The 12254-nt window shown below is 36.1% G+C and overlaps 1 protein-coding gene and 1 pseudogene across 1 annotated transcript; one reads left to right on the top strand and one right to left on the bottom strand.

Annotated features, from left to right (window-relative positions):
* Positions 1 to 12254, top strand: part of LOC137013513 (NXPE family member 3-like) — a 56079-nt pseudogene that overhangs the window by 19730 nt on the left and 24095 nt on the right.
* chst2b (carbohydrate (N-acetylglucosamine-6-O) sulfotransferase 2b) lies at positions 3469 to 6128 on the bottom strand. Its single transcript, XM_067378034.1, has one exon. It carries the CDS (start codon positions 5340 to 5342, stop codon positions 3945 to 3947), a length of 1398 nt encoding a protein of 465 aa, XP_067234135.1. The 5' UTR covers positions 5343 to 6128; the 3' UTR covers positions 3469 to 3944.

The raw sequence follows: 12254 nt of genomic DNA, 5'->3' as shown, positions 1-12254 counted from the left end.
TATCCTGTGCCAAATCAACTCCAGATCTGAGTCAATTGTAAATCCTGAATCAGTGCACATCCTCCATGGTGTGAAAGAGACACAATGCAAAAACTACAAAACAATATCAGAGGCATCACATCAAAGCTACATAACCCAGTCATAACATGCTCAATACCAACACATGATGATGTCACCAATAGTGTAGGACCTGCTAATTCAACAAGAGTGTGTGTACAGCATCTCTTTCTTTGTCTCTCTTTCTCATAAGGTTGAGACTTCACCACCTGCTTCAGTTCTTACACAAATAATAGCTGCACCTTCTTGAGCTGTTGTCATGGCAACTGCACAAGACATCGTCAGAGGCAAGCAGAGAGATGCTGTGGTACCCGGTCATTATGGGGAATAAGCCGTGTTCCTGTGTACAACACGTCTTAATATGACACAGCATGTGTTTGTAGCCAAGTTTAGCTGAAGCCGTTTGTTTCTTACAGAACCCCTAAGGCCAATTAGACAGGGTCCTATTTAACATCCATTAATTTTGAGGAATATGAAAGCTGTAAAGAAGTCCCAAATGTGGTCCCAAGTGTGCGGAGATGACAGTTAAATAAATAAAAAACATGGTTATTTTAGTTATTCCATGGTATCCACAAATTAACCATAATTCTGCTACAAAAACCATAGTTCAACTATTTTAAGCATTTGTATGGTTATACAAATGGTAATCAATACACCAGAAACCATGTTTTTACTATAATAAAACCATGGTTAATTTTCATAAGGGAGGTAAACTGACTGCCAGCCTGCATGAAGAAGTTCTTGAGACTCCAACAGCTTCAAATACCTGTTTGCTGCTGGCTTTTTGCTGCCAGTTTACCCAAGAAGACCTGTCAAACTATTGAACAAACCTATCTGAGATTGATACAGTTATCTAAAAAAGATATGAGAAATCATTTTAATTTTACTGAAATCTTACTGATAAGTCACTTGGATAATAATTTGGAACACAGTGCTCTGTAATATTAAATTAAATGTCTAATACTTCTATGTAAGATGAAGGAGAGCATCAGCCACATCAGACAGTCGCAGGGAAGACTGCTGGATAAGAGTCACCGAATATGTTAAAGACTGAGATTAAATTATGTGAAAGAAAGAGTAATTACAACAAAATAAATTCAATTAGACAACAACATGAATTGAATTGGCACTAACCTCAAAATTATTTATACAATATGATTGTAAAAGATGTGTCATTCTCTATTTTAAGATCATATTGCCTAGAGTGAACTCAAAAGAGTCAAAGTGAAGGTGTTGTCTTCTCTTTTATTTGGATATTTGTAACAAATTAATCATTTGTATTAATAAGCACCCTGCCCCCCAACATCCCCCCACCCCCTTTTTTTTTTGGTTTGGGCCGCTGCCCCTTAAAAGGTCTATAAATAACTATACCAGCTGACCATATCATACTGTTTATTCCAAGTACATACTCTAGTTTTGTCGTCTGTTGCTTTACAGGGTTAGTTCACCCAAAAATGAAAATAATGTCATTAATTACTCATCCTCATGTCATTCCACTCCCGTAAGACCTTCGTTAATCTTCAGAACACAAATTAAGATATTTTTGATGAAATCCGATGAGGCCTGCATAGCCAGCAATGACATTTCCTCTCTCAAGATCCATTAATGTACTAAAAACATATTTAAATCAGTTCATGTGAGTACAGTGGTTCAATATTAATATTATAATGCCAAGAAAATATTTTTTGTGCGCCAAAAAAACAAAATAACGGTTTCAGCGGTTTGGAGTGCAAAATTCACGTGATTTCAGCAGTTTGACACGCGATCCGAATCATGATTCGACACACTGATTCATTTGTGCTCTTTTGAAATCGGCCATCACTATATAAGTCGTTATTTTGTTTTTTGGTGCACCAAAAATATTATCGTGGCTTTATAATATTAATATTGAACCACTGTACTCACATGAACAGATTTAAATATGTTTTTAGTACATTAATGGATCTTGAGAGAGGAAATGTCATTGCTCCCTATGCAGGCCTCACTGAGCCATCAGATTTCAACTAAAATATCTTAATTTGTGTTCTGAAGATTAACAAAGGTCAAAGGTGCGACATGAGGATGAGTAATAAATGACATTATTTTCATTTTTGGGTGAACTAACCCTTTAAATGCTCAAGCTCTTTAAAGCAGGATGGATTCTGATTGGCTGTCAATGTTTTTTATTATTCATAAGCTGGAAAAAAAACTGATGGAAAGTGATTCCTGGCTTTTGAGGAAAACATTCCAGGATTTTTCTCCATATAGTGGACTTCACTGGGGTTCAACGTCAGTTTCAATGCAGCTTCAAAGAGCTCTACATGATCCCAGACGAGGAATAAGAGTCTAATCTAGAGAAACCATCGGACATTTTCTAAAAAAAATAAACATTATATACTTTTTAACCACAAATGCTCTTCTTGCACTGCTCTGTGATGCTCCACACATGACGTAATCATGTTGTAAAGGTTATGTGTGACGTAGGCCGAAGTACCTATCGAGTGTCTACAAAGTGAACATGCAAAAACTGAGTCAAACGGCCTTTACAAAAAAAGGTAAAACACCTACCGTGGTGCTTCCGCCTATGTCAAGTGTGACCTTTTCTACATGATTAGGTAATGCGTGGCGCATCACAGAGCAGTGCAAGACGAGCATTTGTGGTTAAAAGCTATATAATTGTTATATTTTTAGAAAATGACCAATCATTTCGCTAGATAAGACTCTTATTCCTCGTCTGGGATCATGTCGAGCTCTTTGAAGCTGCACTGAAACTGACATTTGGACCTTTAACCCGTTGAACCCCAGTGAAGTCCACTATATGGAGAAAAATCCTGGAATGTTTTCATCAAAAACCTTCATTTCTTTTCTACTGAAGAAAGAAAGACATGAACATCTTGGATGAAATGGGGGCGAGTAAATTATCAGGAAAATTTAATTCTGAAGTGAACTAATGCTTTAAATGTTTTTGGATTATTAGCATCGAAAGCAGTTTGCAGATTGAGATCAGACAATTAGGGGTGACTTTATCTCTGTAACTATCAACCCTTTGTGTAATGCTTATATTCCCAGTCACTTTACTCCATTAAACCAGTCTCTTACCAATCAAAGGTATACAAGTGACACCCAAGTTTCATAGCATCAGTGTTCTCTCAATCCTGAATAACAAAAGCAGATCAATATTAAATTTTAAACCAATATATGACTCTGAAGCCCCACAGTGTGCACTGAACAAACTTCCAAGTTTTGGTGAAGCATGATAAAATGTCAAGAAATGCAGCTAGATCTTTTCTCAGAACTAACTAAAACTGAACCATTGTATGTTCAGTTTTTATTTACTCCATTAAAATACTATAATTATAGCCTAACGTTTAGGCTTTGACAAAATAAGCCCGGAACATACATAGCCTTTAAGATTTTGCAAAGAATTGCTTTAACATTTTATTTGGTAATGAGAAATATGCCTTACATAACATATAACACTGGCATTCATTGTGAACTTTAATGATTGTCTTTGAATTGATTCTAAAGAAATAGCATTACCTGCACTAACTGCATTGATCAGTATTTTTGTTGCTCATTTTCCATTCTCATTTCTTAATTTTACATACAGCAAATGAACTGACACTCAAAAACATTCCAAACAACCTTAAGCATCCATTTAAGGGGGAAAAAAGGGCAATGCAACATTTGTTTTGTACAATATAAATTTTCCAGCTGTGGTTCACAGATGCTGCCGTATCAAACATCTACAGTTTCATTTAGAAAACAAACAGTGCTATTAAATGACCACAAAGAGCTATGACATTCCCGAAAGTGATTGTGAAATCCTTGATTTGAACAAACAAATCCTCAGTTACTGAGCTGGTCCTCCTTTTCCATTGAAAGCTATCTCCTGTGCAAGAACTCTGTCACAGTTTAGAGGCAGTCAATAAAGATTTACTCAGGTCTTTTGCTTCTCCAGCTGTTCTTACACGTTCGTAACCCAGGATGGCCATTGCATGATGGCAGTACTCCTCTACTTGTTTTATCTGTTGAATACTCAAAACTGTCCTCCACGCACTGGCCGCTTGTGTCGCGTTCCTGGCCGACACAATAAATGGCTTTGAGGAAGAGCTTGTGCCATTCGTCATGTTAAGAGCAAAAGACTCAATGTCAAGGTTGGCACTGAGATTGGCAAATTTATAAACATTCCGGAGTGTTTTGACAGGGTTATCCACCAGATCTTCGTAGCGTACCGCCAGGTATTTCCCTTTCAGCCAGTCGGGCGGATTTAAGGCGGTCCTCAGGCTCCTGTACGTCCGGTCGCATATGACCTCCATAGCCCCAACCGAGTGGTAATCTGCGCCATCTTTTTTGCTAATTTTGTGACCGGGATCCACAAAGGGTATCCGACGGAGTTTGGGATCCCTGCTTCGGACCACCTGCAAGTTCTCACGAATCAGCCCGTGCCTGGATTTGATCCTGGAGTTGGCCACGGCTCTGGGATCTCGCACAAGATGAATCACCTTCAGATCCAAAGACGGATCCTCCATAAGAGGCGCCAAAACGTTGACGTCCAAAACCCGGACCCCCTTTATGACTATAGTGTTGTACTTCAAGCATTCTTCCTCTAAGAGCTGGAGGCTTTGCGGAGGACATTTTTTGCACACTTTGTCATCCACCATCCCGACGACTTCTTTTCTATAAGCTGAGCAAAGAGGATACGAGCAGATGACTTTATTAAGCGTGGCCCCGAAAAGTCCGAGGGAGGTGAAGTTTTTGCTCCCGGGGCTGTTGTACAGCTGAAAAACTGAAAGGTCGCAGCGGTACAGCGAGCTCAGCATGTCCCTCGCTGCTCCCTGTAAGGACACGGCATCACCCGGGTACAGCTTCTGCCAGATGTGCCACATGGGTTCATAGAGGAAGAAAACCTCGGGGTGTTGATTAAACAGCTCTCCAAAAAATGACGAGCCGGACCTCCATGTGGTCAAAACATAGACGAGCTGTCTCTTCTTAGCAAGAGATGGTCTGTAAAGGAATCGGATATCTGACCTTCCCTGATACGGAGTGCTTCTCATCTGGAGATTACACTGTTGAGGTTCTTTAGTCCATCTGTAGTTAGCCAAGTTCAGCATGGTGAGAACTAACAGCAGAAAATACGCTATAAACAGTACAATTCTCTTCCTCCGCAACACTTTCATTACGATTCCAGGCTGGGTGACTATTTTCGTGGGATGATTCCGATATGTTTTGAGATTTCGGTCATAAACACCATTCTTTTCCCCTAGTGCAGACAACTGAAGTTGTAGGAACTGGTTGCTTCTCATCTGTTGAAGGATAGAGCGGCTCGAGCCACTCAATCACAGTAAATGAGCACGCTCGAGAACAATTCAAATGATGTTTTCATGCAAGCAAACTTTGTTCTCAATGAAAACCCAGATGAGATCTCCTCGTTTGCCGACAGATATCCAATATCCATCACATCCAGCGTCCAGTCGTGCGGCTTGTGGAATGTAGCGTTACTGCAGTGCGCAGATTCTCCCTCATTCCTCAGAACAACATCGCGAACGTTCACAATATCATATCCGTTTGTGCGTCCATCAGTCTCGACCGTTTGAGAAATCCCTTTGCTTATGTTGTTCTGTGGTGACTGAGAATCGACATTAGTATAACCGCGTCACCGTTCGGAATGCAGTCAATACATCCGGCGTCTTGTTTTCCAGTCGCGCGTCGTGATGCGCGTCTGTTTTTTTGCCGATGTGGCGTCTGTCTCCGGCTCTAACTGTACTGAACTGATTCAGTCTCGGTCCGGGGGTAATAAAGACCCTCCCCTTCTCCACAGCCAGTGGAAATAGACCCGTACTTTCGGCACTTCAGACGCCCCCACCACATACAGGCACTGAACAACAAAACGGTTGAGATGGCTGAACACAGAAAGTGCGGCTGTAAAGTGATTTATGTGAAGACTGCACAGTAATATTGCATAAAATCACGGGATTCATACATCAATTAATTTAAAATGCAAGCAGTCATTTCTATCTCCTTTTATCCTAGACATTCAAAGGAATTCAAACAGGAGTTCTTTTTTCTTAGAGTCTTAGTCTGTGTAATATTGTTTGCTATGATCAGAACTCTACTAGTTTTGGAATATTGACTGTAACACACACACACACACACACACACACACACACACACACACACACTACCAGACAAAAGTTTGGAAACATTACTATTTTTAATGTTTTTTTAACAAAGTCTCTTATGCTCATTAAGGCTGCATTTATTACATAATAAATACAGAAAAAAAAAAAAATAATAATAATATTGTGAAATATTATTACAATTTAAAATTATGGTTTTCCATTTTAATATACTTTAAAATATAATTTATTTCTGTGATCAAAGCTGAATTTTCAGCATCATTACTCCAGTCTACAGTGTCACATGATCCTTCAGAAATCATTCTGATATGATGATTTATTATCAGTGTTGGAAACAGTTGTGCTGCTTAATATTATTTTATAACCTGTGATACTTTTTTCAGGATTCTTTGATGAATACATTTAAATAAATAAATAAATAAATAAATAAAAAATCAGCATTTATTTAAAATAGAAATCTTTTGTAACAATATACACTACTGTTCAAAAGTTTGGGGTCAGTATTTATTTATTTAATAAAAGTATTAATTTATTAAAAAAAAAAAATAATAATAATAAATACTGACCCCAAACTTTTGAACAGTAGTGTATATTGTTACAAAAGATTTATATTTTAAATAAATGCTGATTTTTTATTTATTTATTTATTTATTTAAATGTATTCATCAAAGAATCCTGAAAAAAGTATCACAGGTTATAAAATAATATTAAGCAGCACGACTGTTTCCAACACTGATAATAACTGAGTATCAAATCAGCATATCAGAATGATTTCTGAAGGATCATGTGACACTGAAGACTGGAGTAATGATGCTGAAAATTCAGCTTTGATCACAGGAATAAATTATATTTTAAAGTATATTAAAATGGAAAACCATAAATTTAAATTGTAATAATATTTCAAAATATTGTTGTTTTTTTCTGTATTTATGATGAAATAAATGCAGCCTTAATGAGCATAAGAGACTTTGTTCAAAAACATTAAAAACAGTAATGTTTCCAATCTTTTGACTTGTAGTGTAAAAAATAAATATAAATATATATATAGGGAACTAATCGAAATTAAAATTACATTAAGATTTTTGACTAGCGTTTCATTCTTTAATTTATTCAATTCCAAAATGTGAAAACAAACACTATAGGTATTTCTATCCATATAAACAGCAATAGTAAGATAGTTTAACCAAGCAGAATCCATGTGTCAGTTTATTCATTCTGTATCAACTGATAAAGAACCACCAACCACTAAATGTGAAGTAATGACACACATTGTCATGTAATGTTATCATTAATATTAATTTAATGTCAATACAATTACATGTCAAGTTACTTAAGCGATATTACCTACCTATTTTTTTATTTAAAGTAATCAAGTAATCAAGTCCAGTATTTTTAAGCAGGTAAAGATCACAATTAGCCCTAGTCAGATTTACAATTGATTTACTCTTTTGATGTGAATCTGAATCAATCGAACATTTTAACAAAACTGCTTAAGGCTGGGGCTATGTTTGGAGTAGAATACTAACAAATGCTAAAATTAAACAAAATACTTGAATATTTACATTAATCAAAACATGATATATATTCTTCACAGTCCTTAGATGTAAAATTACTCAATGCTTCAATGCTTTAAGAAAGAAAAAAAAAAAAAAGACAAACATTGTTGTGACTAGGTTGGATGTTGATTTGATAAAAGTGGCCTGAAAGTAGGTCATTTGTGCACAAGCAGGAAATCTACACTGTGTGCTGTGCACAGGGGTTTGCTACTGCTGTGATCTCATGTAAGTGACAGGTTGTCCCGCCCTTGCACCGAAAAATGCGTCATCAGAGAAGAGATGTCGCTGCAGGAGGGAGGGGTCCATATTTTGATTAAAGAAAAGTGCATGGATAAATCATTTTATAATAAATACTGCAATATTAAATTTTTAAAAAGGTCAATACCATAGGAAAAAACATTACTGGTGTGCATCTTGAAACAAAATATGTCAGTGCAAGCTGTTTTCAGTTAAAACGACTCACACATATGCATTTTGTCTAGTTTAATTGGTCTAAAATCTCATGTTCTAAAAGATGAAGTGCTGCACAGGCTATTTAAGACAGTATTGACTATGACTTGATAAATAATGGACTAAAACAGTATTCTCTGCTCCTCAAACACATAAAACAGTAGCCTTTATATAGAGAGAGAGTTTCTCAAGGAAAAATGCTGTACTTATTCAAACAACCAGTTCTTTATTTACACTTGCAAATAAGCAAAGACACTCCAAGCTGCACACAGCACTTCATTCACAATAGAGGCGGGTGGATTTATGAGATATAAAACTACCAAAACACTTCATAAATTACTCAAATAAAGTCATTCTTCCAGAACAACAGAGAATGCCAATCTCCACTGCTGAGAATTCACTATAGTAAAGGTTTACATTTACAGTACAAAATTATTCCACTTTTGTATAGTTCATGGTAATGACATTTAAAGACTAACACCTGTGTAAGGGTTCAGCTACATCTAATTGTTTTGATAGTATTTCTATTATTATAGAAATTGCTGTCTTATTCAGTATTTCAGGATATTATGTATTAAGTTGTTGTCTAAGTGAGAAAAGCGCGGTATCTGTCAGTTATTAAACAATGAAGCACACGAGACACATCTGTTCTTACATCTTTACACAACAGTTCAGACTTCCTTTTCAAAATAGTAGTTCACAATATAATTTGTGGGAATTTTAAATGGATTTAGCCTGATCAGAAGCAGATTCACTATGAATTTCTATCGTAACAGCTCTATCCAGTGTGAATGAACAAACATGGCTTATATTGGAAAGCATAAACAAGTTAATCACACACAGGTGGAAGTAATCAGACCTTACGTCATACCTTTGTTAGGCAATGAGTAGAAAATTCGTTGTCCACCTGTACCGAGGCAGTGAAGCAGTACAGCTCTCCGGCTGAGCAATCCCTGTGACATCATCAATAACTCAAGGTAATTTTCAAAAATCCCCAAAAAAATCAAAACAGCATAGCAGGCTCACCGGGGCAAGGTAGGAGGGAAAAAATTGGGAAAGGCACATTAGCGATAGCCATCTTAACATGCTCAAAAATGCATTTTAGTCTAGGACTAGTGAAATTAGGGGTCAATGTATTATGTGCCAAAGCAAGGAAACACAGTTTAGCCTACATAGACTGAATTATGACCTAAGTATTGAGAATACTGTCCAAGAGATTGTGTAAAACTTTTGACTCTTCACTTTTGAATGCTAATTTTTCAGTCCAATTTGAGGAAAACCATATGTTTGTATAACATGTTTATAATCTTGTATTTTCAAACAGTGATTATGTGGAAAGGAAATGCACTTGTGGGGGAAAAAATGTAACATTGAATGTATACAGCAGGTTTGGCAGTCTGGAAACCTCCCACCCTCAGAACAACGCTGCAAGTTTCACCATGATACTAGTCACTATCTTATAGGAAACCGTCATATGTGACCATGTTCGTTCCACGGGCAGCTGATTCTTCAGGTAAATAGTAGTTTATAGGGAGTTTATTAAATGAGAAAATAAACATGATTAGAATATAAATCAAAACACTTTTTTTATGCCACTCATTGTGTACTTGTACAACTATCTTTGTGAGTGCCAGTTTGAATTGTAGACCAGCAAAATGAGGACAAAGGGAGTAAAGTGAGGACAGTCCTTACATTCTGAGACTCATTTAAAGGCCTGTTTGAGAGTCAAGACTTGGTTTTAAAGATAAGGTTACCTTATCTTTGAAACCAAGTCTGGGTTTAGGGTAAGTTTTTAAATTGTGATATGTAAGGTAAATGTAAATGTCCTCACAAAGATGGATGTAGAAGAATATGTGTATGTGTGTTTGGTCACATTTGCAAATTTTCACTTATTATCTTATTAGTTCACAGGATAACACGTCGTTGTTTTTGGTTTTTGCTGCTATGTCTTTGGACATCCACCTGTATGGTAAGTTCATGTAAAACATTTAATAATACACACACAGAGAGAAAGAGTGCACTGTGAAAAAGTATTTTGATTTTATTTAATTTTTTTTGCATATCTCACATTTAAAGTCCCCCTGTAGTCAATTATTTTATCCATTAAAACTCATCTTTGATCACCAAAATGATATATTTAAAACAACAATTCACTGCCTTAAAATAGCTTGAATGTAACTCTACACCCTTGCCTTATTTAATATACATGGATCAATGAATATGCAAATTAGCTCACGCCAGCTCGGAGTCTACTGTTGCTGCAGTGACGATGAGGCAATTTGTTGTTTGTGTTGTGGCTACACTCTAAAAAATACTGGGTTAAAAACAACCCAAGTTGGGTTGAAAATGGACAAACCCAGCGGTTGGGTTAAATGTTTGCCCAACCTGCTGGGTAGTTTTATTTAAACCCACTATTGTTTAAAAATTGCTATATGGCTAGCTTAAAATGAACCCAAAATAGTTGGGAAATTAAAAACCAGATGCAATTAGAGACAGCAATAATAGACAAAAGGTGAATGTTTATTAATATGCTTTAATATTTTATTAATATAAATTTAATAGTTTAATAGTTTATTAATATAAATGTATTAATAAGCAATTTAATAAATGTTTATTGTTTAATAATTATTAATTGAACATTAATAAATGTTCATTTCCAACATACTTTGGGTTAATTTTAATTAAGCAATACAGTAATTTTTAAACAATAGTTGAGTTAAATAAAACTACCCAGCAGGTTGGGCAAACATTTAACCCTACCGCTGGGTTAAAATGACCCAATTGCTGGGTTTGTCCATTTTCAACCCAACTTGGGTTGTTTTTAACCCAGCATTTTTTAGAGTGTACATGAAATAAATGCACATTCTTGAATAAGTGTGGATTTCCAGTGTATTTACTTGAACTCATCAGGTAGGCTAATATCTATGGTTTGATCCATTCCAGAGGCGGCCAAAATCAGAATGTATAATGGACTGAATAGCAGAATTTGACGTGCGATCCCACACTGACTGACATATGCACACGAATCATGGTCACCCGCACACACTTGTTTTAGCTATGTTTTATAGTGCTAAACTACAAAAACATGAACTTCATTGACTTTACTTCAAGTCAGCTGTCACTTGGCACAGCCCTTGCGACAGTTCTGAAATTAATTAATATGAATTAATATGATTATCCTTTTGCTTGACTATGTTATCAAACAGCTAATAATGTGTTGCTAATGTTACACACACCGTTCCCGTTCTTCATCTCAGAGTCAGACAGCCTTCTAACAATCAGTATCCTGACAAACGCTTTGAACAACTCAGAATATCAGTGGAGAAAGGCATATAGTTCATCATAACATCGAAATAGACCTGCTGTATTGATAAATCTACACAATTTTTCATATCAACAGAAAATATACCGGGATAACCTGGCTTCTCTCGAGACTTTCCTGCTTCAGAGCAGTCATAGTTAATGATATGCTAAAGCCTGCTGGCACGTTGTTCTGATTGGTTACAAGGTAGTCTGTGACATCACAAACATCACCGATTTCAAACCGTGGGTTTTTGGTTTACTGCAGTTTCAAACATAAAATACTCAGAAATGGTGTTGACTTATGAATTTGCACATGGTTTGTCTTAAAGTATATTAAAAACACCACATAGACATATAAACAAAATTAAAAACTTGATTTTCACCACAAGGGGATTTAAATGATTCAGATCATCAAACAAATTTTAATGTTACACAAAGATAATGCAGTTTTTAAATGGTGATTTAATTTATTAGGGGGAAAAGCTGTCCAAACCAGCCTGGCCTTATGTTAAAAAGTAATTGCCCCCTAAACTCAACTTTGCAGAATTGTTTGGTAAACAAGATCTCAATTTAATTGGGAAATCAACTTTTCCTTGAGCTTTTGATATAGAAGACCTCATCGTACTATAAAAATATCCTGTAAATTTCAGAACTGAAAACTTGCTTGTTAGTCCAATAAAAGCTTTTATTGACACCAGGCCCAATCGAACGACTGATCCTGGAATGTGCCTATCTAGATAGGTGAAACTTCGTGTAGAAATTGAGACGA

Source organism: Chanodichthys erythropterus, chromosome 23 (assembly GCF_024489055.1).
Source record: "Chanodichthys erythropterus isolate Z2021 chromosome 23, ASM2448905v1, whole genome shotgun sequence".
In the NCBI taxonomy this organism is placed as follows: domain Eukaryota; kingdom Metazoa; phylum Chordata; class Actinopteri; order Cypriniformes; family Xenocyprididae; genus Chanodichthys; species Chanodichthys erythropterus.
Note: the sequence above shows the minus strand (reverse complement) of the source record. Positions and strands in the feature narration are given on the sequence as shown.

Coding starts and splice junctions, on each gene's coding strand:
- chst2b (XM_067378034.1), bottom strand. CDS start 5,342: ATGAGAAGCAACCAGTTCCTACAACTTCAGTTGTCTGCACTAGGGGAA.